The sequence below is a fragment of the Quercus robur genome, chromosome 1 (genome assembly GCF_932294415.1).
Source record: "Quercus robur chromosome 1, dhQueRobu3.1, whole genome shotgun sequence".
Taxonomy (NCBI): Eukaryota; Viridiplantae; Streptophyta; class Magnoliopsida; order Fagales; family Fagaceae; genus Quercus; species Quercus robur.
The window spans coordinates 4,958,858-4,985,925 of NC_065534.1; the positions used below are offsets into that span (position 1 = coordinate 4,958,858).

The 27,068-nt window shown below is 34.7% G+C and overlaps 1 protein-coding gene across 3 annotated transcripts in view; it reads left to right on the forward strand.

The window, feature by feature from the left end:
- LOC126717221 (phenylacetaldehyde reductase-like) overlaps window positions 1-27,068 on the forward strand; it is a 75,842-nt gene that overhangs the window by 3,711 nt on the left and 45,063 nt on the right. For 2 of the 3 annotated variants that reach the window (XM_050418698.1, XM_050418689.1), the window contains exons 4-6: window positions 1,419-1,581; window positions 1,987-2,173; window positions 3,437-3,473. In XM_050418698.1, coding sequence (XP_050274655.1) covers window positions 1,419-1,581; window positions 1,987-2,173; window positions 3,437-3,473 — 387 coding nt within the window. Of the gene's footprint in view, window positions 1-1,418; window positions 1,582-1,986; window positions 2,174-3,436; window positions 3,474-21,475; window positions 21,674-24,325; window positions 24,496-25,930; window positions 26,123-27,068 lie in introns of those variants that run through there. The other variant, XM_050418707.1, reaches the window with a different exon arrangement.

The following is a 27,068-nucleotide window of genomic DNA, read 5'->3' on the forward strand; positions in this document are numbered from 1 at the left end:
TACTATGTACAAACTATGTACTAATTGAGATGATTTATGCATCCAGTAAGCATCACCATCTCTGGGACTGTGCATGTTACATTGATGAGTGCAACTATTTCTAATCCATAATTGTTGAGAACATTGAGACTGATAATTTGAACTTTTAGTTTTAGCAAGGTTCCTACTGTTTAAAACTTAAAATATTATAAAGTTGGCAGCTTGTCTTCTATTAAGTTAGAACCATAAAGTAATGAGAGCTTGTCAGGCTATTAGTTCTTGCCATAGATTAATCTTCATATCATTTCTTTTACATGACTTACATATGTTATTTCTTTTTTACAGAAAAGAATGAGGGGGGGGTGGGGTTTGGGGCATTTTTTTTTTTTTTTTTTTTTTTGGATGGTCATAAAATGGAATATGGTGCTTGAAAGTTGGAGTGGAGTATTCCATTGTGGTTAGGGGGATTTTATTTTGAATGGGGAGAGGTCAGTATAATTAGCGACCATAATTCCAGCCCACGGTCCATCATGAATCCTACCATTTCTTATGGTTGTAGCAATTTTTGCAAAAGGGTTTGGAGCATCAAAAGCAATAATCCTGTGTCCCAAAATGTTTGTCTACTGTAAGAAATCCAAAATTTAAGGGGTAATTATTTATGACATTTTCTTTGAAATAAAAAGTAATTAGTAATTAGCTTCCTTTTTAAAATTTTAAACTAAAAAAAATTCAATTTAAAATGGGTGTTGAGTTTTCAAGTTAAGGTCAAACTAGGAATTTTTTTTAAATTGTGTCCATTGGCTTTTTTAAAATGGAAAATGTTTTGGGACATCCCAAAATGGAATAATGGATAAACAAATTTGGAATAGAGAGTATTTATATAACAGCCTTTTAGTGAGTTAAGAGATACTTTATGATTGAAGCCGAATGGTTTTACATTAAAAGTTATATATAGATCTATAAATATTGAGTCTTGCTTCTGTTCATGACCTCACTATTTTGAGAGCTGATCTTTTTGAATATGTTGTAAGAAAACATGGAACACTGGCTTACAAAATTAATAATATAGAGATTCTTTTGCAATTAGGTGTGAAAGTATTTATTTTTCTAAAACATGCATGAGCTCACTCTCTAGACTTAATCTGACACCTAGGATATGCTCTATTGCTCCTGCTCCCACATAATTACTTGGGTAATTTGGCCCATTCAATGTTTTATTGCAATATCAGACTTAAGATTTCCTCGTCCATCTGAGTGATTTTGACCAGCGCCATGTAATTTAAGTGATCCTGCATCCATCATTGTTATGCAGATTTAGCTCAACAAACATGTGGTTAATTTGTTCTCTTAATCAGAGATTTATGATAACTTATAAGTCTGGGAACCCTACTACTAAGGGCTATTAATGTTTTTGGGTATCCTGTTGAATGGTTTTCCAGCAATGGTATCTGCTTTCAAAGACATTGGCTGAAGAAAATGTCTGGAAGTTTGCAAAAGAGAAGGGTATTGACATAGTTACAATTAACCCTGCAATGGTGATTGGTCCTCTCTTACAGCCAACGCTTAACACAAGTGCTGCTGCGATTTTGAACTTAATAAATGGTATTGCGTTTTTTTTTTCCCCTCTAAGTTTTGTACTGATCCTGGTTTCTGATTTATCTCAATAAGTATTTTGACCAACAACTTTTTGGGAAGATGGTTTAAAATGTTAATCCAAATATTTGATAACTCATTTAAGATTGTGAACAGATCTCTCTTCCACTGAAAAAGGATGTTAAGTAAGCAGTTGATGCTAGCCATTTTTGTCCCATTCATCTTTTGTACAAAAGCCATTCCTACTCTACTTTGTTGGATTTCAATGATAATTATTCATTTTCCTTATGTTGTTGCTATCTTAGTACACACCTAGGACACCTAGTGTATTGAGAAGCTCCTTTTTTTTTCTTGTTTCTTCCCCCTAATAAAACTTTATTATTCATCAGAAAAAGATTTCTTTATTTGATGCAGGAGCTCAGACATTTCCCAATGTATCATTTGGATGGGTTAATGTCAAAGATGTTGCCAATGCACATATTCAAGCATATGAAATTCCTACAGCTAGTGGAAGATATTGTTTGGTTGAGACAGTTATACACCATTCTGAAGTTGTGAGGGTTTTACGTAAACTTTATCCCTCTTTGCAACTTCCAGAGAAGTAAGTCTTTATTTCCCTTTATTGCCATGATATAATATTTTAGTAATACTCACCATTAGCAGTAATTGCTCCAACTGCGCTTATCTGTTCGTATGATGTGGTTCAATGATTTTACACATTTACTCATTATGTATTGTCTTTCAGTGATTCCACATATTGCTTAGTTGTGTTTTTTTTTTTTGTCTTGTTGGACCAAAAAAATGTTAAATTATATCTAGGGATGGCAAAATGTCCTTGCCCCATCTACCCTGCAGATACACACACGCACGCACATATCCTATTACCATACCCAAAACACTTCTCTCTCTCTTAGTACTCTCATTGCTGCTCCTCCCCCTTCTCTCTCACTCATCAGTGTAGCCACTAGCCAAAAAAAGTCTCCCTCCTGCATCGACCCAACCAAAATTCTCCCTACCCCCCTCCCTCCTCTCTTAAAAAAAAAATGTGCTTGTTTTCCCCACTTTGAGGAAAGGAAGGGGTGGAGACAGGGGCACCTATGATCTGACTCTGTATCACCTACCCTAATTATATCATCCCATCTCAAGATTTGATTAATTTAACATTGTTACTTGTTTGACTTTTTATAAGTTATTCTGTTATTTGAACATTCTCAATCTGCATTCTACATTCACTCTGTCAACTGCAAAAGTAAGAACACAATCATATTTGATAGTAAAACAAAGAGGGGTAAGGCGTTGCAGGATGGAGCAGGATATATAAGAAGATTGTTGGTGTATTTTAATACTAGCCAAGTTTTAGTATGCATTTGGACAATAGGTTTCAGGAATTCATAAATATACCAGTACTAAATATATAGGAGCCTTACAATCAAAAGTCACTAGTATATCCTGCTCCAGGTAAGTATAAAAGAAATAGAGAGAGAGAATTCGATTTGTTTGAAATTACTAATTGAAGACTGCACTAGATGGGGATAAAAACTATATGACATTTCACAAAGTAATTGTCCAGTGAAACTACTTTCCATCTGACCAAAAATGATGAGAATTTATCTAAAGACCCATCTTAGTCCCTTCCTTTACCCAACCAAACATGCATTTTAATACTAACCAAGTTTTAGTATGCATTTGGACAATAGGTTTCATGAATTCAAACTCTTTGAAGATAACTCATAAAACCAAAAATTGGGCTTGTTTCCAAATTCCAACTATTCGGCTCTTTATAGTTTGTTGTTTATTATTTGCAGTCGTTTATCTACATAAACATTAACATTTTCTTTTTCCTTTTCCAAATAACTTTTAACAGGTGTGCAGATGATAAGCCATTTGCGCCAACATATCAGGTTTCCAAAGAAAGGACAAGAAGCTTGGGTATTGAATACATTCCTTTTGAGGTGAGCCTCAAGGAAACTGTTGAAAGCTTGAAGGAAAAGAAGTTTGTCAGTTTTTAAGTATTGGTAGCACCCTGAAGTTCCTGCCAAGTAATAAACAATGGTGAGGCGTGTTGCCTACGACCATTTTTTGGTTGGTGTTTTGGTTTTAGGAGTCTTCAGCTTGATGGTGTATTTCTCTATATATCTATGTATGCACTATGTCGGTTAGTAACTTCAGTCCCAGACTTTTTCCTATCCAATAAAACGAAATGCTATGCATTTCTTTTCTGTTTAGATTAAGTATTTACCACTTTCGAAATTATAAGAGCTGTGTGATGCTCATTTTGATGTGAATTGGAGAATGATTATGAGAAAGACTATGTACTACTTAATAATGATCGCTGATGCCATGATGGTAGTTAATCTCCTTGTCAATGTTGCCACTGGCATTATTATGATTGTGAATTAGGGCCTCAACTTTCATTCAAGATATTGCCAACCTTAATTTCTATTTGAAATAGATGTATTCAAGGTTCAAATTAAATTAAATAATTATAAATTTTTTGGGTACATAGAACTGTCATGTCATTTGATATTGCGACAGTGTGTGTGTATATATATATATATATATATAGAGAGAGAGAGAGAGAGAGAGACACACACACACACACTTGTACTTCGCATACAAAAATGGCATCAGCCGGGACAGCCTTTTAATTGACAGTTAGTTTCATTTCCACTGGAATGGTTAAACTTATTAGAAATTAGCTAGACACGTTAAACTTTATAATTCAGTTTAAAATTCATTTGAAGATTGAATTGTAAGTAAAGGGCAACTTACACTTTCGGTCGCTGGAATTTGATATAGATTTGATTTTGGTCCCGCAAATAAAACAGTTCGGATTTGATCAATGAAATTTAAAAAATGGAACTTGGTTCAATTTTTGGTTGGTTGAATTTGGTTCTTAAATAATGAGGTGCCTTTGTAGAAAATGTGACGAAGAAGATAGTTTTATATTATTAGAACATCTATTATCTATACTATTATTTAAGGGGTTTCCTCTGTTTGGATTCCTCATTTTTTTAGTTCAAAAATGTCCTTACACCCTTATGTTTAAGTAGAGACAAAATTAGAGGACAATCCGGTAAAAATGTAACTCTAACTCCCACTAAAACATTGCCTAAAAAATAGGACTACTCTCCTATTAATTTTCAAAATGATTTATTCACTTATAAATTAAATTTTCAAAATAAAAATTATATATATAAAATATAAAAATATAACAATAATAAGAAGAAGAAGAAGCTAGAGTTGGATCCTAAAAGGTTGTGGATATGATAAAAATGAGTTGGGTAAAATGAAAGAGTCCTCACAACAGAGAGAGAGAGAGAGAGAGAGAGAGAGAGAGAGAGAGAGAGAGAGAGAGAGGGAGAGGGGGGGGGGGAGAGAGAGAGAAGAAATATTAGTTTACTATCCCAAAAGCATAGCTCATATTATGTAAAAGATTATGGTGGTAAAAAATTATGGCAATGGCTGTCAATGATAGAACTAATTACTAGGGAATCGATATTGATGGAACAATAGCAAGAGAATGATAAATTAAGAAGAAACATTGGTAACAAGATTCTTTCCGCTCTACTGTAAAGGAAAAGTCTATTTTACATTTAAAATTTTATTTTTCAGACCAAACTATGTCCAAAGTATAATATTGTTTAAATTTCAAATGATATGATATAATATGTACCAAGAAAATTATAATTATTTAATTTAAACCATGAAAAAGAAAGGTTGACAATGTCTTGAACGAAAGTTGAGGCATTAATTCACAATCATAATAATGCCAAAGACAACATTGACAAGGAGAATAATTACCATCAACTAATCAATAATCATTATTAAGTAGTATGTAGTCTTTCTAAAAACTAAACATAAAAGTGCTACATAATCATTCTCCAATTCGCATCAAAATGAGCATCTCTTGTCATTTATGACTAATGGAAAGCGGTCATGTGCATAACACACAACGAGTAACAACTTTTCCGTAATAATAATAAAACAAAATTTTAAATATAATTGAATTAAAATTAGTTTTAAAGACAACTCGTAATGCCAAAAAGGTTGGCTTGTACTTTGTTAGGAGTTTATTGTATTTTTTTTTTTTCCCCTAAACATCATGAGATATATGAGATAGTGAGTTTCAAATCTCTAACTAGTTTTGGGATAAGGGATTCCTCTCCCTAATGACCTAATGTGTGTATATGCTTGTAGTTTACTCATTGATTTATTAAAAATCATATCTTAAAAAATATTTTATAAATATCATCAAAACTATCTTAATAGTTAGGTTGCTATTTCAAACTTTAAAAGAGTGTCATCTAAGGCAATTTAACTAATTTCATAATTGAGGTATCTTATTATGTGATGAGCCTCATCACAAAAACAGCTTGATTAAGGGTACGTTTGGTACACTGAATGAGGATTATGACAGGAACTGGAATCTTTATTACTAGAAATAAAATATGTTGTAATGTAATAACTAAACATATTCATTAATTTGGTTGTGAGTTATAACATTAGAATGAAACTTAATATTTATCTTAGAAAATATCTTACTCATATAATTATATCTCTTTTAAAATTGTTATTTTTAAATTCAAGAGAGATATGTGTTATTTTTTATGATTTTTTATTTTTATAATTGTTAGATGTATATGGAAAATTTGTTTATTTGGAAATATATTAAGTTTTGAAATTATTGCACTTACTAAGGAATAGCTAATATGACATTTTAAAGAAGAATAGTTATTCCTCATTTTGAAGAATAGCTATTCATAAGGAATGACTACTCTTTATGATAAAAACATAGCAAAACTAAAGAATAGTTAAACCATAGGAATAACTGTTACATTACAGCGCCTATTACAGTCTATTAATTGAGGTATCTTATTATTTGATGAGCCTCATCACTATTAATTTAACTTCTTTTACTTCAATGTAAAAAATAAAATTTTAAAAAATTGAACATAAATTACTAAATTAATTTTAATATATTTTTTCTTAATTTTATTCCTAATTCTAATCTCATTAGATTAGAATAAATAATTGATAGAATAGCAAATTAAAAAATAAATAAAAATGTAGTGCAGGAAACAAAATTGTATATATGTAATCCCAATATTCCATATAGGATAGAATAAAAATACGATAATTGGATCAGGTTTTATTAAAGTTCTATTAGAAGTAGTGTACATTCTTTTAATCCAACTAAAACACTCTTATGTGATATATATATAAAATGAGAGATATCGAGCAGGTGATGATATATCTATCTTCAGAAAAAACAAGGCGATGGAATAGTATGGAGTTTGATAATCAAGAAAACAAACCAACCTACAACGTTCAGAAAAAGAAGCCGAGAATTAGGTTGTACGATGGTCTTTCTAAAACTACACAATCGCTACAAGCCCTAAACACACCAACCTACAATATAATCTTGAATACACCAACCTACGGTACAAGTTTATTAAGTTCAATCAACACAAATTCATCACCAACCAACAACATAAATTGTTTATCAAGTTCAATCAACACAAGTTCATTACCAACCAACAACACCAATTCATCATTATTATTTTGTTCACGAAGGAGAGAATGCTACACAAATATATTATCATTATTTTGTTCGCAAAGGAGAGAACAACCCATAAACAATTTGGTTCAACTTCATTACAGTCTATTAATTATGGTATCTTATTATGTGATGAGCCTCATCACTATTAATTTAACTTTTTTTACTTCAATATAAAAAATATATTTTAAAATAAAAATTGAACATAAATTACTAAATTAGTTTTAATATATTTTTTCTTAATTTTATTCCTAATCCTAATCTCATTAGGTTAGAATAAATAATTGATAGAATAGAAAATTAACAAAAATAAAAATGTAGTGCGGGAAACAAAATTGTATGTACATAGTCCTAATATTCCATATAGGATAGGATAATAATACGATGATGGGATAAGGTTTTATTAAAGTTCTATTAGAAGTAGTGCACGTTCTTTTAATCCAACTAAAATACTTTTACGTGATACATATAAAATGAGAGAGATCAAGCTGGTGATGATATATCTATCTTTAGAAAAACTAGATGATCGAATAGTATGGAGTTTGATAATCAGCAAAACAAACCAACCTACAACGTTCAGAAAAAAAAAAAAAAAAAAAAAGCCGAGAATTGGGTTGTACGATGGTCTTTCTACAACTACACAATTGCCACAAGCCTTGAAGACACCAACCTACAATACAATCCTGAATACACCAACCTATGATACAAGTTTATCAAGTTCAATCAACACAAATTCATCACCAACCAACAACACAAATTGTTTATCAAGTTCAATCAACACAAGTTCATTACCAACCAACAATACAAATTCATCATCATTATTTTATTCGCGAAGAAGAGAACGCTACACAAATATATCATCATTATTTTGTTCACAAAGGAGAGAACATGCCATAAACAATTTGGTTCAGCTTCATTATAGTCGATTAATTGAGGTATCTTATTATGTGATAAGCCTCATCACTACTAATTTAACTTTTTTTACTTTAATATAAAAAAATATTTTAAAATAAAAAATTGAACTGAAATTACTAAATTAGTTTTAATATATTTTTTCTTAATTTTATTCCTAATCCTAATCTCATTAGATTAGAATAAATAATTGATAGAATAGCAAATTCAAAAAAATAAAAATATAGTGTGGGAAACAAAATTGTATGTACGTAGTCCCAATATTCCATATAGGATAGGATAATAATACGATGATAGGATAGGGTTTTATTAAAGTTCTATTAGAAGTAGTGTACGTTCTTTTAATCCAACTAAAACACTTTTACGTGATATATATAAAATGAAAGAGATCGAGCAGGTGATGATATATCTATCTTCTAGAAAAAAAAAGGCGATGGAATAGTATGGAGTCTGATAATCAACAAAACAAACCAACCTACAACGTTCAGAAAGAAAAAAAAAAAAAAAAAAAAAAAAAAAAAAAAAACCCGCGAATTGGGTTCTACGATGGTTTTTCTACAACTACACAATCGCACAAGCCCTAAACACACCGACTTACAATACAATTCTGAATACACCAACCTACGATACAAGTTTATCGAGTTCAATCAACACAAATTCATTACCAACCAACAACACAAATTGTTTATCAAGTTCAATTAACACAAGTTCATTACCAACCAACAACACAAATTCATCATATTATTTTGTTTGCGAATGAGAGAACGCTACATAAATATATCATCATTATTTTGTTCGCAAATGAGGGAACATGCCATAAACAATTTGGTTCAGCTTCAAGCGAAGCGGGATGCAAATAGGAAATTCCTACTAGGGATCAGGTTCCGTCCCACTGACCTAGAACTGATCCAGTTTTACTTGTTCTTTAAGATCAGAGATAATCATGTGCCATGGTGGAATCGGATCACATAAGTCGAACTATACAACCACAGTCCTGAGTTTCTTGCAGGTTCTTGTTCTTGAAACACATATATGTTTTTTTTTTCTTTAGTATTTATGCATCAGTTTGATAGGGTATATTGCATGACTTTTAAATATGTTAAAAGTTGCTTTTAATGTAGGGTTTACTCATGTGTGTTTTACTCTCTAAAATATTTAATATTTTGCATGATGTTAAATATGTTGAAATATTTTGCATGATGTTAATATTTTGCACGATGTTAAAATATTGGCGGAATTGATGCTTTGCTAATAATGGTATTTATTTAAATTTATTGAGCACCAAAAGTCAATACTACAAGCTCATCAACCAAAATTTTGTAGAATTTGTCTACTAACAATTAAAATTATAGAGAGTTGAAAGATATTAATAAACTGTATTAGGAAAATTTTAACATCATTTTTATAGGAAATATAAAAAGCTAACAAAAAATTTAATTACTTTATAGTTTTCCCATAAAATGTTTCAAAAAATAGTTCTTAAATCAATATCCTTAGGATATTTGTTAACATTTCCCTTGAAATTTATACATACGAGGGTAGAGTAATTCTTAAGTACATTAGGTTCTCTAATTATATTCAAAAATACAATTGCATTGAATTTAATTGCTATTGGAAAATATTACATTGTTTATTATTTATTGGTCAATACAATACTTAAAGAATTGTATTTAAGTTTGAACCTTAAACGTAATGTTTTTCGATTGACAGAACAAAACATAGATTATGGTGAAAAAGTATGGTATTTTTTCACTCCAAGAAATCGAAAGTATCAAAATAGAAGCCGACCAAATTGAGTTGCCGGTGAGGGATATTGGAAGGCCAATGGAGTTGACGTCCAAATAAAAGAGAAGGGGGTTATGATTGGATTCAAAAAGACCCTTAATTTCATGAGAGGAAAGCCCCCAAAGGGTGAGAAGACTGGATGGATTATGCATGAATATAAAATTAATGCTCCTGCTCCAACTAAAAGGAGTGAAAATGATATGAGGGTATGTTCATGTCATCCTTTTCTTTTAGCTTTTATATTCTTAAGTTGTTATATGAATTTTGTTTAAGCTTCCATATTTTTTCTCAAACATCATTGTTGGCATCTATTAATTCATTCTATTGTAATATGACACTATTGTTGAATTTTGTGTCATCGAGTTGGATGTGTTTTGTGTAGGAATTACAGTAAGAAAGATAGAATTCGTAATGAAGATAAGGATCATTCAAAGGATGCTAGTTCCATTTCTTTACTTGAAGATGATAGAAGAGAGCTGATGGAGAATTTTAATGGTGCTGGCCAGGATTATGAAGATTTGTCCAACAATAATGTAGCTCCTCTTGCAAATAATGGTGTATTGTTTGATTCAAGAATATATGGCCAAGATTATAAAGATTTGTCCAGCAATAATTTACCATCTCTTGCAAATAATATGGTCAGCTTCCCTAATCAGTTTCAAGCAATGGATGGCAACTATGGAGCTTATAATGTTACCAGTATCCTTAATCAGTTTCAAGCAATGGTTGGCAATTATGGAACTTCTCCTCAGTTTGTTGGACAACCAATGTACTTCCAGTCTTCTTATCCTAGAGAGACATCCTTTTTTGAAAGTGCAATGGTTGGCAATCATGAAAGTCTTCCTCAGAAGATTGACCAACCAATTTACTTTAGTCCACCTGAGACATGTGAATTGGTTGACAATAATGGAACTCCTCATTGGATGAATTCACCATTTTCTCCAGCTGAACTGAGTGGATACCAAAACAACAACACTTCAAATCCTGAATTGCAATTGGATTTCTACAACAATCATCCTGCTCCATTGTTGCAAACAGATGATACTATCCCAAATAAGCACCAGAAGCTTTCAGATGACCATACATCCTTGTGAATGATTACTAGCAACTTTTTTTTTTTTCCTTTAGATTACTTGAAACTTTTTGGCTTTTGAATGTTTAGCATGATACTATACTGTTTTAATGGTTACCAATTAACATAAGTATAACCTTGTGATTATGTTTAATGTAATATTACAGTGTTTAATACTATACTATTTTAGATTATTGCTATTGCTATCAAAAAGACATGGCTGAAGATAGCTAGGAAGTTTGCAATATAGGCTAATATTGTTAGAATTATTATGATATTGGGTGCGTTTGAGTTTGCTTGAGATACATTGTATGATAAATTTCTTCACTGGAACTAGTGAGGTGTAGCTTATACATTGTAGTCTTTTATGTATAGAAGTTCTTTTGCTTATCTCTTGTGTTTAATCCTAGAAATGGGAATGGTGGTTTGTGGGTGCATGGTTTTGAAACCCGAGAAAACCTCGAACCGCTCATTTTTGCCGTTCTTTTAGCCATAAGAACCGCTCTATGGGAAAAAAGCAAGAACTTGTGCGAACCCAGACCGTGATCAGACCACTTCTCACAGTTCCCTACTTCCCTTTGAATTTAAACCTAAAAAAAAAAAACACAGAAAAACAAGCTTTAAATTCTGCTCCCTTCAAAGTACATCACGCAGCTCCCTCTCTTCAGAAACTCTTCTCTTGGGCGAAGCAAACTTTAAATTCTACTATTGTCATCTCCAACATCATAGCTTTAAATTCTGGCTTTGTTCTTTGTCGGTAATGTGTGTGTGACAAGGTGAGAGTATGAGAGAAAGAGTGAGAAAGAGAGAGCTAGAGATGAAGAAGAAAAATAAAAGCAGAGAGGAGTCAAAGGACACGTTGTGTGGAGGAAGAGTTTTAGAAAAATAAAAACTAGCTGAGGGGAGTGGGGATGGGGATGGGAATACGTGTGTGGAGGAGAAAAAATAAAAGAAAAAAAGAAAACAAAACGTATGGCCCGTATGGATGCATGGAAAGAAAGGAAAAAGAATAAAAAATTACAATCAAATGTTACCACAATATTTTCACAATAAATTTTAAGTAATTGATTGTTATTGGTTAATATTGGTGAGTAAAAAAATAATTTCAATAGTGAGTTCAAATTAGAATTAGTAACAATTTTTCACATAAATTTTGTTGTGAAAGTATTGTTAAAAATATTGTAGAAATATCATTTCAATACTCTGATGTTGTAGAGCCACTCAGCCACCCACATGCTTTGATTGGACAATGCTACTTTAATTCAAAATTTTGTACTACAACCCAGACTTGTCAACGTGGAATGGAACAAAGAGCTTTTTATATTGTTATTATTATTATTATTATACTTCAATTTTTGTTCAAAATATCTAAGTGCATAACTCCATCTATTGTTTTGTTTTTGTTAATAAAATGGCATGTTAAATAAATTATGGAATTTTTATGAAAAATATATTTTATTTAATTATTTTATTTTATTTTTCTATTTGTATTAATTTAATATATTTATTTATATTTTAAATAATTATTAAATTAATTATGACGTTACACAGTTCGATCACGATTCAACCTTCAAAACCTTGAACCTCTCCTTTTAATGGTTCATTGAACGGTTCAGTTTTGAAAACCATGAGTTTACAAGGAGAATTGCACACAGGGCTAACTCGATATAGTTAGAGGCTAAGAGGATAAATTTTAGTAAGACTGTTTATATTTAAATATGAATTAAATGACTTATTTAATACTTAGAGAAATTGAAGTCAATTTGATTTTTTTTTTTGGTTCTAAGTATATACTAGTCGCAGACCCGCATAATGCGCGGGAAAATTTGATATAATTACTTTTTATTGGAATATTATTGAATTAATATAATATAGAATGTATATTTTTAGAAAGTCAATATGTGTTATTTGAAATTGTGTTTTAAATTACAACATATTTTTAACGGTTCATTGAGCGGTCTAGTTTTGAAAACCATGAGTTTACAAGGAGAATTGCACACAGGGCTAACTCGATATAGTTAGAGGCTAAGAGGATAAATTTTAGTGAGACTGTTTATATTTAAATATGAATTAAATGACTTATTTAATTCTTAGAGAAATTGAAGTCAATTTGATTTTTTTTTTGGTTCTAAGTATATACTAGTCGCAGACCCGCATCGGGAAAATTTGATATAATTACTTTTTATTGGAATATTATTGAATTAATATAATATATGTGGGGCCCGACAACAGATGGGCCAGATCCACCCATTCACAGGAATACTTAAGGCCCAGGCCGAGGAGGATAGTAGTCCCAGCCCAATCAACACAAAGCCCCAATGGGCCATAGAAACCGCCGAGGAATGTACAGCCCTCGGCTAGCCCAGAGCTACACTAAGGAAAGGGGCAAAAGCGGCATAGGGATAATCTTGTAAGAAAGGTAAAATATCTAGAACAGGCTGCCCAAACTACCTGCCCTAAACGGAGCTTTGTCTCTCACAGAGTTGTGTCTCTTTAGCCTACTCAACCACTCCTAAACAGCTAAGGTCTTAAACTGATGGGACAAGTGTCAGGCAAGGAAAGTTCGACCCTACACGTGGACGAAGGAAATTGAATGCATGCTAATATAAAAGGAAAACTTGCAACCTAAAGTGAGGGGTCGGCCAGTCCCAGAAGAAAGGAGGAAGGGTTTCAGAGGCAAGTATACTGAAATCATGCGTAAATATCTTAAGAAATCTACAGCTGGGTAAACATGACTTAGCCTTTCGATCCCATTCTCTACAAATGATATTGTACGGGCCTATTTACGTGCGAGCCCAATCCAACTGCGGTTCCACGCAAATCTTGTGCTTACAATTGGCGCCGTCTGTGGGAAGGCTTGCATGTTAGCTCAAGCGGTGGCGAGGTTGAGCTTCTGACGAACAAGGGGCTACGAGGGTGCCTGTATCACCGGCGACACATTGTTGCTATGCCCACACAGGCTCCCACTAGGGGCTACGTTCCACGGTGTCATCGACATGGGCAGCCAAATAAAAGAAACATACAAGTTTTGGACAGAACCAAGGCCTTGCATGGTCCTCGGACCCAAGCCTCTGGGGAAACCAACTACTTAAAAGAAACATAGAAGTTTTGGACAGAACCAAGGCCTTGCATGGTCCTCGGACCCAAGCCTCTGGGGAAACCAACTACTTAAAAGAAACATACAAGTTTTGGACAGAACCAAGGCCTTGCATGGTCCTCGGACCCAAGCCTCTGGGGAAACCAACTACTTAAAAGAAACATACAAGTTTTGGACAGAACCAAGGCCTTGCATGGTCCTCGGACCCAAACCTCTGGGGAAACCAACTACTTAAAAGAAACATACAAGTTTTGGACAGAACCAAGGCCTTGCATGGTCCTCGGACCCAAGCCTCTGGGGAAACCAACTACTTAAAAGAAACATACAAGTTTTGGACAGAACCAAGGCCTTGCATGGTCCTCGGACCCAAGCCTCTGGGGAAACCAACTACTTAAAAGAAACATACAAGTTTTGGACAGAACCAAGGCCTTGCATGGTCCTCGGACCCAAGCCTCTGGGGAAACCAACTACTTAAAAGAAACATAGAAGTTTTGGACAGAACCAAGGCCTTGCGTGGTCCTCGGACCCAAGCCTCTGGGGAAACCAACTACTTAAAAGAAACATACAAGTTTTGGACAGAACCAAGGCCTTGCATGGTCCTCGGACCCAAGCCTCTGGGGAAACCAACTACTTAAAAGAAACATACAAGTTTTGGACAGAACCAAGGCCTTGCATGGTCCTCGGACCCAAGCCTCTGGGGAAACCAACTACTTAAAAGAAACATACAAGTTTTGGACAGAACCAAGGCCTTGCATGGTCCTCGGACCCAAGCCTCTGGGGAAACCAACTACTTAAAAGAAACATAGAAGTTTTGGACAGAACCAAGGCCTTGCGTGGTCCTCGGACCCAAGCCTCTGGGGAAACCAACTACTTAAAAGAAACATACAAGTTTTGGACAGAACCAAGGCCTTGCATGGTCCTCGGACCCAAGCCTCTGGGGAAACCAACTACTTAAAAGAAACATAGAAGTTTTGGACAGAACCAAGGCCTTGCGTGGTCCTCGGACCCAAGCCTCTGGGGAAACCAACTACTTAAAAGAAACATACAAGTTTTGGACAGAACCAAGGCCTTGCATGGTCCTCGGACCCAAGCCTCTGGGGAAACCAACTACTTAAAAGAAACATACAAGTTTTGGACAGAACCAAGGCCTTGCATGGTCCTCGGACCCAAGCCTCTGGGGAAACCAACTACTTAAAAGAAACATACAAGTTTTGGACAGAACCAAGGCCTTGCGTGGTCCTCGGACCCAAGCCTCTGGGGAAACCAACTACTTAAAAGAAACATACAAGTTTTGGACAGAACCAAGGCCTTGCGTGGTCCTCGGACCCAAGCCTCTGGGGAAACCAACTACTTAAAAGAAACATACAAGTTTTGGACAGAACCAAGGCCTTGCATGGTCCTCGGACCCAAGCCTCTGGGGAAACCAACTACTTAAAAGAAACATACAAGTTTTGGACAGAACCAAGGCCTTGCGTGGTCCTCGGACCCAAGCCTCTGGGGAAACCAACTACTTAAAAGAAACATTCAAGTTTTGGACAGAACCAAGGCCTTGCATGGTCCTCGGACCCAAGCCTCTGGGGAAACCAACTACACAAAAGTGCCATTGGAGCTCCCTAACTTCTAGTCAAATGCTTGGATGGATTATTTATAAATCATCAGCCTTGGACGACATTCACGCGCCTATCACAGAATGTCCAACTGATATCCCAGTAAGTCTCTTAAGTTTGATTCATTACAAGTTATCGGTATGATGCTTGATAGTACTGACAGATAAGATTCGATTAAATTATGCTTCAAAGTAGCTTTATCACAAATATTCTCAAAGCAACACGTACATAGGGCACATTCGTTCACAAAGTCATGTTGCCCATTAGATCAACGCTTAAAACATGTAGATCAATTCCCATTTTTATTACGATGAAGAAACAATACAGTGTACAAATAAAAAGTTAGAATCAGCCCACGTCAAAGCTTACTACATAAGCAAGAAAAGAAAATACAAGAAAGCTGGAGAAAGCCGAGGAGGTATGTCGGAGGAAAGGTTGGCTACAGCTCTGAGACCTTATTCTTCCCCCGCACCCTTACGTGCCCATAACTCAGGCAGCCAAAGAGACCCAACTTGAACCTGACACCGTTGAAGAAAAGGTGCAGGGAGTTGAAGGTGATGGGGCTTTCTCTAAATATACACCTGCCGCAAAGCAGAGGCGCTGATGGAGGAAAACCCTTCTTCTGCTATACCAAAGTGTTGGCATGAGCAGAGCCTGCTTCGGATTTTGGCTAAAAGAGGGAGAGACGTCGTTCTCCCTCGGTGGAGATGGGAAACTCTCCTGAACTTGTGCTTCCTGTGCCCATACCTTACTACTATAAGCCTCATGAAAACACGGTGCTTCTGTGGCAGAAACGTTTCTTTCTTCCCAACCCTCACTTTCAACATGTTATGCCAAGAAGGGAGAACTCCGGATAGGGAAGCTCTGATGTGGGAGGAAATCTGAAGGATTTGTGCGTATATAAAGCAACTTTCTCTGCTTCCCATTTATTGGAAAAGACAAGGTGATGGCAGTCAACTCATGTGGCGTCCCGAGAAACGCTATAGACAAAACAGTCTTGGCTCAACTTCCAACGTCAACTGCAACCACAGGATTAAAGAACCTCATAAAGGCGCACTTCGGTCATCGTGACATCAAAGGATACCACGTGGCCAGAAGTTGAAGAAATATCTCTTAATTCATGGGCTAGGTGGAATCGTGGCCCCGGGGCCGCTTTGTTTAAGGGCCCAGGCACTTTGGCCGACGCCGAGCAGCGGCCATGGCCGAGGACAATCACTGTTGGGCACCTCGGGAAATGCTCAAAGATAGGGGAAACCAAGTACCAGTGCAGACATTAGTCTTGGACAGAACCTAAAGCTTGCATGGTCCCCGGACTCAAGCTAAAAGGGAAAACCACGTACTAATGCAAACATTGGTCTCGGACAGAACCCAAGGCTTGCATGGTCCTCGGACTCAAACTAAAAGGAAAAATCAAGTACATAGGATAAAACGCATAAGTCCTGAACAGAACCCAGGTTTTGCAAAGTCCTCGGACTCAGGTTGCTTGGGAAATCAACTGCATGGTCCTCGGACCCAGGTTGCTTGGGAAATCAACTGCCCGAATGAAGAAACTCCTCGGCTCAAATACTGGAAAAGGTTAAGGCTCGCGTGTCATGGAGATGGCAGAACAACGTGATGATCGTCAACCTAAAGAGGTTATTCATCCGGTGGGTAACACGTCCTCGGATAAATGCTTCTCACACCTAATCGGGCATTTGACACCCATCACTGCTAATTTTAAGATAAGTCTCATTCCTTACTAGTCGGACCGTTATATTGAATAATAATTTCGTTAAAGTTATCGTGGCATCTTTTTATCGACAATTACTTTGGCCTTAGTTATTATTGATTCAAATGCTATACTATTATGCCGAGCAGCGCTTTCGCATTTGTTAGAATATATAAATAAGACATACGAAATAGAGCAATAGTAACTTTTATTGATATGAAAAATTATTATTACAACGTACAAGGAAGGGCTTACACAAGCCTATACAAAAAATGAACTGCTAAAACAGTAACAACATTCGTAATACAAATAGATAAACCATCAGGTGTCATCTGAACACGCCTTCCAAGTCTCTGAAATCTATGCCTCAGTACTGTTCACGTCAGGAGAAGATCCTTATACAAAAATAATGAAGGAGAAGGAAGAAGAATTGGAAGACATGGAAGCACTTCAACAAGCTCTTGTTGCTGAAGAAAGCAAGGGAAAAAGAAGATGGAGGACATGAGCGGGAAGGAGGAGAAGAAGAGGGAAGCAATGAAAAGAAAGTAAAAGGAGCAAAAGAGGGAAAAGGGGAGCCTTATTAGGTATGCTCATGAGAGAGCAGATGGAGATGACAAGGGAGGTTTTTGACTCAGTCACACCGGAAATAGGATGTGACGAGCCCCTGCTTCGGATTTTGGCTAAAAGAATGGGGAGACAAACCTTGAGTCTCCACCACCCTTGCCCCGACCGAGCCATCTCAAGTTTCATTAAGGTATGGTATTTCTGGGAAAGGAAAGATTCATTCATGGTTGATCACTATGGGGGACGTGTTATCGAATGAAGAATAACCAGAGGGAAGAGGCGGATTCTGAGAAAAGTCTAAGGGATTTGCATATGAGAGAATCACCTTCTTGTCTTCTCTCTTTATATAGGGGGAAAAAGACGAGGGTACGTGACACGCTCCGATCCTCTAAGAAATCTGCTAGTAAATGCAAAACCGTTTCGTTTCTCCAAGCTATCCGTAACCGCATAAAGTTAAGAGGCCTCGTAAAAGGAAGACATTAAAAGCGCACAACGGCTAACCAAGCGGAATAAACGCAATGCGCGTAAGTCAAGGGAAATATCTCGTAGACCGGCGCATTCCTCGGGGAGGTAAAAAGTCGCCGACGTTGATTAAGGGCCGAACTTAATGAACCGCAATAAAGTCTCGGTATTATCAAAACCCACCTTTCCAATCGAGGAGTTGGATAGCAGGGTTTTGAGGGGCTATTGTGGGGCCCGACAACAGATGGGCCAGATCCACCCATTCACAGGAATACTTAAGGCCCAGGCCGAGGAGGATAGTAGTCCCAGCCCAATCAACACAAAGCCCCAATGGGCCATAGAAACCGCCGAGGAAGGTACAGCCCTCGGCTAGCCCAGAGCTACACTAAGGAAAGGGGCAAAAGCGGCATAGGGATAATCTTGTAAGAAAGGTAAAATATCTAGAACAGGCTGCCCAAACTACCTGCCCTAAACGGAGCTTTGTCTCTCACAGAGTTGTGTCTCTTTAGCCTACTCAACCACTCCTAAACAGCTAAGGTCTTAAACTGATGGGACAAGTGTCAGGCAAGGAAAGTTCGACCCTACACGTGGACGAAGGAAATTGAATGCATGCTAATATAAAAGGAAAACTTGCAACCTAAAGTGGGGGGTCGGCCAGTCCCAGAAGAAAGGAGGAAGGGTTTCAGAGGCAAGTATACTGAAATCATGCGTAAATATCTTAAGAAATCTACAGCTGGGTAAACATGACTTAGCCTTTCGATCCCACTCTCTACAAATGATATTGTACGGGCCTATTTACGTGCGAGCCCAATCCAACTGCGGTTCCACGCAAATCTTGTGCTTACAATATAGAATGTATATTTTTAGAAAGTCAATATGTGTTATTTGAAATTGTGTTTTAAATTACAACATATGAAAAAATCCCACAATATATTGCCCTTTAAATTCATAAATTACATGATTACTTACATCATATGTTAAAATAAGACCAACTCATCCATCATGGCATTGTAAAGTCATCTAAATATAATCATATAAAACCACCGTTTTGTTGATCTTGTCTCATAAACCAAAAGTATCATCTATATAGCTAATAAGATCCTTAAAAAGTAACATATTACAGAGATTCTAGTTTACTGCTCTCAACAATGAGATCAAGATATTTTTTTTTCTAGAGAGTGTACATGTTCAACCAAGAGGAATTAATCAAGGAATATATAATCACTGTCAACCATGTGAGTTTTCTCTTTAATTTTCGTGGTTTCTCACTTTTCATAATGAAGATGACATGGCAATACAAACTACAACGATTGTAGAGTAGTTATGCAAAACTGCTTAATTCGTTATTGTTCAAAACTTTGTAAAGATAAATTCAACCTCTTGTTCCATGTGTTGTATATAATTATGAAATCTCAAAGTTTATTCTCCACTTAGGCTTGCATTACAAATACCAATGACTTAATCATAGAAACCAACACTATTTTTAAGGGGTTTCTCTATTTGAGATCCTCAATTTTGATATTAAAAATACCTTCAAATTAATCTATTTTTAAGGCTTAAATTATAAGATTAAAATGTAAAATTAGTAATAAACAGTTTTCTCTCCCACCTTCACATTTCTCTTTTATATTAGTTGTCAAATACTAATATAATTTCTTCTTTTTGAAAAAAAAAATGGTTTTTTTTTTTCTACAAATGTGTCTTTTTTTTCATCACTAAACTGTTTTTATTTTTTCTTCATTTTCATATTTATCTCTCGTATTAGCAGTCAAGTATTAATACAATTTTTTCTTCAAATAAAAAATAAAATAAAATTGCCATAAATAAAATGTGTTAATAAGTAAATTCGGAAAATAGAAGAGCGCATGCTGCTCAGAGGGCTGTGAGACTAAATTGTTAAAGGATTAAAAAAAAAAAAAAGTTTTTTTTTTAAAGTTTGTTTGTACTTTGTGGTTGTTGATGGCGACACGTACGTGGGACCAGATATTATGAATTTATTAGGCGTCACTGTATTTGACCAATTCAGAGGAAATGGAGGATGCAGGCTCGCGGCAGCCGCTAAAAGAATTTTGTTCGGTAAAGCATAAATTACATAATTTTTTTTTTTTTTTTTTAGCCTTTAGATAATTAGGATCGATTTGATATTATTAATTTCATTTCATTCCGGCCAGAAAATACTATGTCAGTAAATAAACTTGAACAATAACCCACCTTATTCCACTTCAGAAAAAATTTCGGGTCATTCCAGTTTATTTCAGGTGTTTCGAGGTGTTTCAGTAAATACCGGCCGGCTCAAATTCAAGATTCGGCCGATATGAAGTTTGTGCTTAAAAAAAAAAAATTTTGTTCTTAAAACCAAAACAAATTTATATTTTGTAAACCAAAAAACCCCAAAAGGAAAAAAATTTGAAAAGGAAAGAAATGAACAAAGGTACTTGTATAGTTAAAAAGATAATTGTATTGAGAAATTTGAGACTCAAAACTTGAAAAGAGGAACTATTGCACTGGTACTGGTAGAAGACATAGAGGTTATGAATAATGAGGAAGGCAAAACTTAGATGTAAAAGTGTAGATAAAGATGTGATAAAACAATGCGGATGGCAAAACATAGATGTAAAAGTGTAGATGAAGTTGTGACAAAATTTAAAAATATGAACCATAAAAATCAAAGAGACAGAAGATATGTGTAATTAAGAATAAACAATAAAAAATAATTAAAAATAAAAAGTAAGTAATATATGTCCGGTGAGGAAAAATAATACTCTAATAAAAAATAATAAAATGTTGAAAATTGTATTGTATTGGGCAGTGTACTTAGTAAGGAATTAAGCCACTGTCCAACCTGTAGTAATTTTATTATAATTTTTTTTTAAGTGTTTTTTTTTGTTTGAAAAACTTTAATATATTGTTAAATTGTTTAAATTATGAATCAAAATTTAATTTTACTGACTAAAAAAAATTAAAGTGATCCAAAAATGTTTTTTTAAAGGTAAATAAATATAAAATTTTAAGTTATTATATATATATATATGTATATATATATTTTTTTTTCAGGTCAGGTGGTCCTGGGAAGCTGGGACCACCTGGCCATAAGGTGGCGCCGCCATGGGAGGATGACACATAATGTTTTTCCTATAATACGCAAAGCCAATTAATTCAATAGCCAAAACCAAAACGCAATAAGCATAAAAATCTGAAAGAAGAAAGAGAAAGATGAGCGGTGGAGCTGGGAAGATTGTGTGTGTAACTGGTGCCTCTGGTTACATAGCTTCATGGCTTGTCAAGCTTCTTCTCAACCGTGGTTACACAGTCAAGGCCTCTGTTCGTGACCCCAGTTAGTACTCTCACTGTCACTATCACTATCACTATCACACTCACTCTCTTTGTTTATAATATAAAATTGGAGTCTTTGTTTTGAAAGTTATGTTTTTTTATGGCTCTGATACTTTGGAGTTGGAGAGGGGTTTTGGATTCTCTGTGTTTAATGCTCTTGCATGGTGTAAAATTATAAGCAATACCCAGTTCCAGGTTTTGGCTTATGATGTATATTTTGGTATTTCATAAACTCTTTGATGGCTATCAGGGCTGTTTGAGATACAGATTGAGGGTCGGAATAGGGGTTTGGATTTTTTTTCCCCAATTTGATTCTTGTTTATAAGAAATACACAGTTCTGGTTGTGCTCAAGGATATTGTTTATAAAATTGGAATCCTTGTTTTAAAGTTTTGTTTTTTATGGGTTCTGATTCTTTATTTTTTGGGACCCTTTTGTATGTTAGTATGGGTTAATGCTGAGGTTTTGGATACTTTGGGGAGGGCTGTCAAATGGGTGGATTTAGGCGGACATAATTGGGTTGGGAATATAAAACTCATTACTCATTAAAATTTATTTAACTAATTGCTTCTAACCCAAATCCAACCCAACCCACCCAATTATCAAAATTATCAAAATGCCCATAAACACAGTGACAGCACAGCGACAGGAAAATAGAGGAATGTCCACTGTTTGGTTGCCGAGAAAATTTAGAAAAATAAGGAAATTAATTTAATTGGGTTGATGCCCATTTAACCTAACTAATAATTGAGTGGGTTTGGGTTCAATTAGAGTAGATGGATTTGGGCTTACTTTGCCACCCCTATTTGTGATTAACATTATTGCTTTGGATCAAAATTATAAGTAATACCCAGTTCCAGTTTGTGGATAACAATCATACATTTTCGTTTTTTTCATAAAGTCTTTGATTGTTATCAGATATTTTGTTTAAATTTTTTTTTTTTTTGGGGAAGGGGTGTTGGGAGTTGATTGAAACGTCAATATTAATAGCTAGATTAATGGATTGAAAGGGCATAAACTCATGGAGATGGTTGTTCTAAATTTAAGTGATTAGATTATTTGTTGATTGTACATGCCCATTTCAGTTAATATGCATTTTGATCAATGTCTGAAGTGGAAATGGATAGTTAGAACTCTGGAATTAATTATTAATACTTGATTATACATGCTTGATTTCAATGTCATATAGTATGTTTCTTCATCTTGAAAATTGGCAAAGTAATATATAGGGTTCGTTTAGATAGAACTTATTTTGCTGAAACTGAAAACTGACAACTGAAAACACTGTAGCAAAATAATTTTTAAATGTGTAAATAGTGTTGTGGGACCTATTTTTAATGAAAAAGTGGTTAAAAAGTGAAGTTTGTGAGATCTGTGAACAGTGCACGGGTGCACTATTCACGGGAGAAAAGTCAAATGTTGCGGTGTAAAGAAAAAAAAAAAAACAGAACGAAACATGATTTTAAAACGCAGACGCACAAAAAGTCGGATCCAAACCGCACCATAATAAAGAAAATGAAGGAGAAGAAATTGGAATTAGTGCCTGTTTGGTAATGTGGTTTCAAACCGCAATTTACCTAGTATAGTTTTTTTAAACTACAGTTTTTTCTTAGGACAACTTTTTCAAACATCCCAAATTTGAAAAAGTTGAAAAGTAAGTTGAACCAAACGGGTACTAAGTATTATATGGAAACCCAAATAGAGGAATTTTTGTCCATCTAAATGATTGGAAATTTTTTTGTAAACAAATCAAATAAACATTTCAAATAAATCTGATGAAGACTACAGTGACTGAGTAATTACACTCTCTGTAAATTACTTCAGAGCTGTATTTGGACCTTGAAGGGATGATTAAAATTGAATCATCGTCGTTTCCTATATGATTTTTCATAACCAAAGCTCTGAACAAATCATCAGATAATTTGGGATTTAGAATAACATGTCCTTTGGTGTATGGTAGTGCTCTTTTGTAGTCGTTGCACTCTAAGGTGGCGTTTGGATCCAGTTGAAAACTCATGCATCTGGCGTTTCAGTGTTTTTTTTTTTTTTTTTAATTTAATCCAGCGCCTCCCATGAACAGTGCATTTAGGCCAATGAACAGTAACCGGCCAATGGACAGTAACTTTTTTATTGTTTTTAGTTTTCAGCAAAATAAGCGGTATCCAAACGGACCCTAAATGTATGTTGTAATTATGTAAGATTTTAGCTGTAATTTTTCTTTTTTGTTGCTGTTTTTTTATAAGTAATGTAAGAAATTTTATTAGAAAGACCAACCAAGTACACTGGACTTTTCTGTTGCTGTTAACAGTCTTGGGAATAAAAATGCAAATATTTATGAGATAATGCACAATATGTATATGTAATATTGTTTTTGTCAATGTGCTCATAAAAGAGAAGTATACAAATTTGGATTATATGTTAGATTGTCTAAAAACTGCCCTTAAATTTCATACTGCACTCTCATACATTAGGGAAATGAAAATGCTATTCTGTCCTTTGTTTTGCATGTCTATTTATTGTTACTGGATGACTCTTCCGTTTCATTCTGATTTTCTATAAATGAGTCATTGGGATTGTTACCCTTTTCCGGAGGTCAACTTTATAGTTAAGATACGGATGGATATACTAATCAAGTTCACTTCTACCTCCTGCAGATGATCCAAAGAAAACAAACCACTTACAAGTACTTGATGGGGCCAAGGAGAGACTTCACCTATTCAAAGCAAATCTACTGGAAGAAGGTTCTTTTGATTCTGCTGTTGAGGGCTGTGATGGGGTTTTCCACACTGCATCTCCCTTCTATAATAACATCAAGGACGCAGAGGTTCATCCCATTTTACTATTTTTTTAAATGTTTAATAATTGTAAATGTTTAAATTATGATTCATTGATGGAATTGGTTAAAGAATTTATCTGTACACTTTTCTTCTGAAAAATTCAACAAGCTTTTTAGAAAACTCCACAATGGGTCTTTTTCTCTATTTATCAAGAGATGAGAAGCACGTAATAGGAATCTCAGAGTTGATTTACCCGCACTATTCTTTGTTCTGAGTCTGGCTTCTTGTACCATTGCCAACACTAAACTAACCAAGTTAATTACTTAAGCAGACTTTTTTGGACTTGAAAGTTAAAATTGCAGCCTATTGCCTTTTTCTTTTTAAATTCAACTTTAGGGTGAGGTCTCGGGTTCAAAACCCACCTGTCGTTATGTGGCTTACCGATGAAAAAAAGTTAGGGTTAATTGCACTTTGCCCCCAATAACTATGGTGTGTTTGTAATGTACCCCCAAGCTTTAATTGTAATATATTTTACTTGAGCCTCTATGTGCACTTTCAAAGGTGCCTGGATAAGGATGGTGAGTAGAAAATATAAAGCACACTTCTGAAAAGTGATGTATCCCCCTTCATAAAGACACTACAATTTTATAAATATATTTTATTTTTATTTTTTTATTAGACTTATCATTTTCTTCCTTCTTTACCACCAACTATATTGTCAGTAGTGATTTAGGCAGGACCTGCTAAGAAAACCTGGTGAAGTGTGAATCTACCCCAAACTCAACTTTTGAGAAGTGGAGGCATAATTCATGAAATGGCATTAGTATTACAAAAGAGTCTCTTTGGATAAATCATAGATGTGGGTCCTCTGGAAACCATAATTATGGTGGTTATTGCTTTGGAGATCGTAAGGCAATATTCTTTAGAATAGGATTGGTTTTGAAAGAAAAGAATCTGATGCCTTAAGCCCTTCTAGTCCTGATCTGTGGTGATGCCTGGCCACAGATTATAATTGAGAGAAGTTTTTTATACAATATCTATCCAGAATGGACCAGAATCTTTTAAACAAAACAGTAATCCCAATAATTTCCAATTGACAAAGTCATAACCTTGTGAAGCACAGCTTGTAACTGCCTGTTTCACAATTTTTAATTTTAATAATGTTAACTGTGTTGCTATTGCTACCTGAATATTGTTTTCTTGTTCCTATAAGCACTATCAAAACGCTGCCTGGAATTGTAGGTTGGTGTCCTACTTAAAAAACCTGATGGTAGTATTTTAGTTAGTCTTTGAATATTATATTATAACAGGATTCTAAATTACTTATCAAAAATAAAATAAAATATTATAACAGTATTCTAAGTTTTTTTATGAACAGTGAATGGTCATATGATTTTGTTGCCTTAGCTAATGTTAGTGGTGCTCTCCCCCCGCCCAACAAAAAGAATAAGAATATGACTTAACTTTGCTCTCATCATTCAGGCAGAATTACTTGAACCTGCAGTGAAGGGTACACTTAATGTTCTTAATTCGTGTGCAAAATTTCCATCTGTTAAGCGGGTAGTCGTGACATCCTCTATGGCTGCAGTTTTACACAGTAAAAAAGCTCGAACTCCTGATGTAGTTGTTGATGAGACTTGGTTTTCTGATCCAGACGTTTGTAAGGAAGCAAAGGTATGTAGGGGCTTTACTCTTCACGCATTTTTGAAAATAAAGATGGTGATACATATAAATCATGGCCCATAATATTGCAGTGATTCCAGTGCAAACTAGGTTACTAGAACTACTTTTCAGATTCCCTTTTTGGAATTTTCATAGATTAAAAACAATGGTGATTTGCCTTGTTATTTTATTTACTATGTACTATGTACTGATTGAGATGGTTTATGCATCCAGTAAGCATCAATATCTCTGGGACTGTGCATGTTACTTTGATGAGTGCCACTATTTCTAATCCCTAATTGTTGAGAACATTGAGACTGATAATTTGAACTTTTAGTTTTAGCAATCCTACTGTTAAAAACTTAAAATATTATAAAGTAATGGGAGCTTGTCTTCTATTAAGTTAGAACCATAAAGTAATGAGGGCTTGTCAGGCTATTAGTGCTTGCCATAGATTAATCTTCATATCATTTCTTTTACGTGACTTACATATGTTATTTCTTTTTTACAGAAAAGAGGGGGGGTGGGGTTTGGGGCATTTTCTTTTTTTTGGACGTTCATAAAATGGAATATGGTGCTTGAAAGTTGGAGTGGAGTATGGTCCATCATGAATCCTACCATTTCTTATGATTGTAGCAATTTTTGCAAAAGGATTTGGAGCATCAAAAGCAATAATCCTGTGTCCCAAAATGTTTGTCTACTGTAAGAAATCCAAAATTTAAGGGGTAATTATTTATGACATTTTCTTTGAAATAAAAAGTAATTAGTAATTAGCCTCCTTTTTCAAAACTTTAAACTAAAAAAAAATCAATTTAAAATGGGTGTTGAGTTTTCAAGATAAGGTCAAAGAAGGAAATATTTTAAAATTGTGTCCGTTGGCTTTTTAAAAATGGACAATGTTTTGGGACATCCCAAAATGGAATAATGGATAAACAAATTTGGAACAGAGAGTATTTAT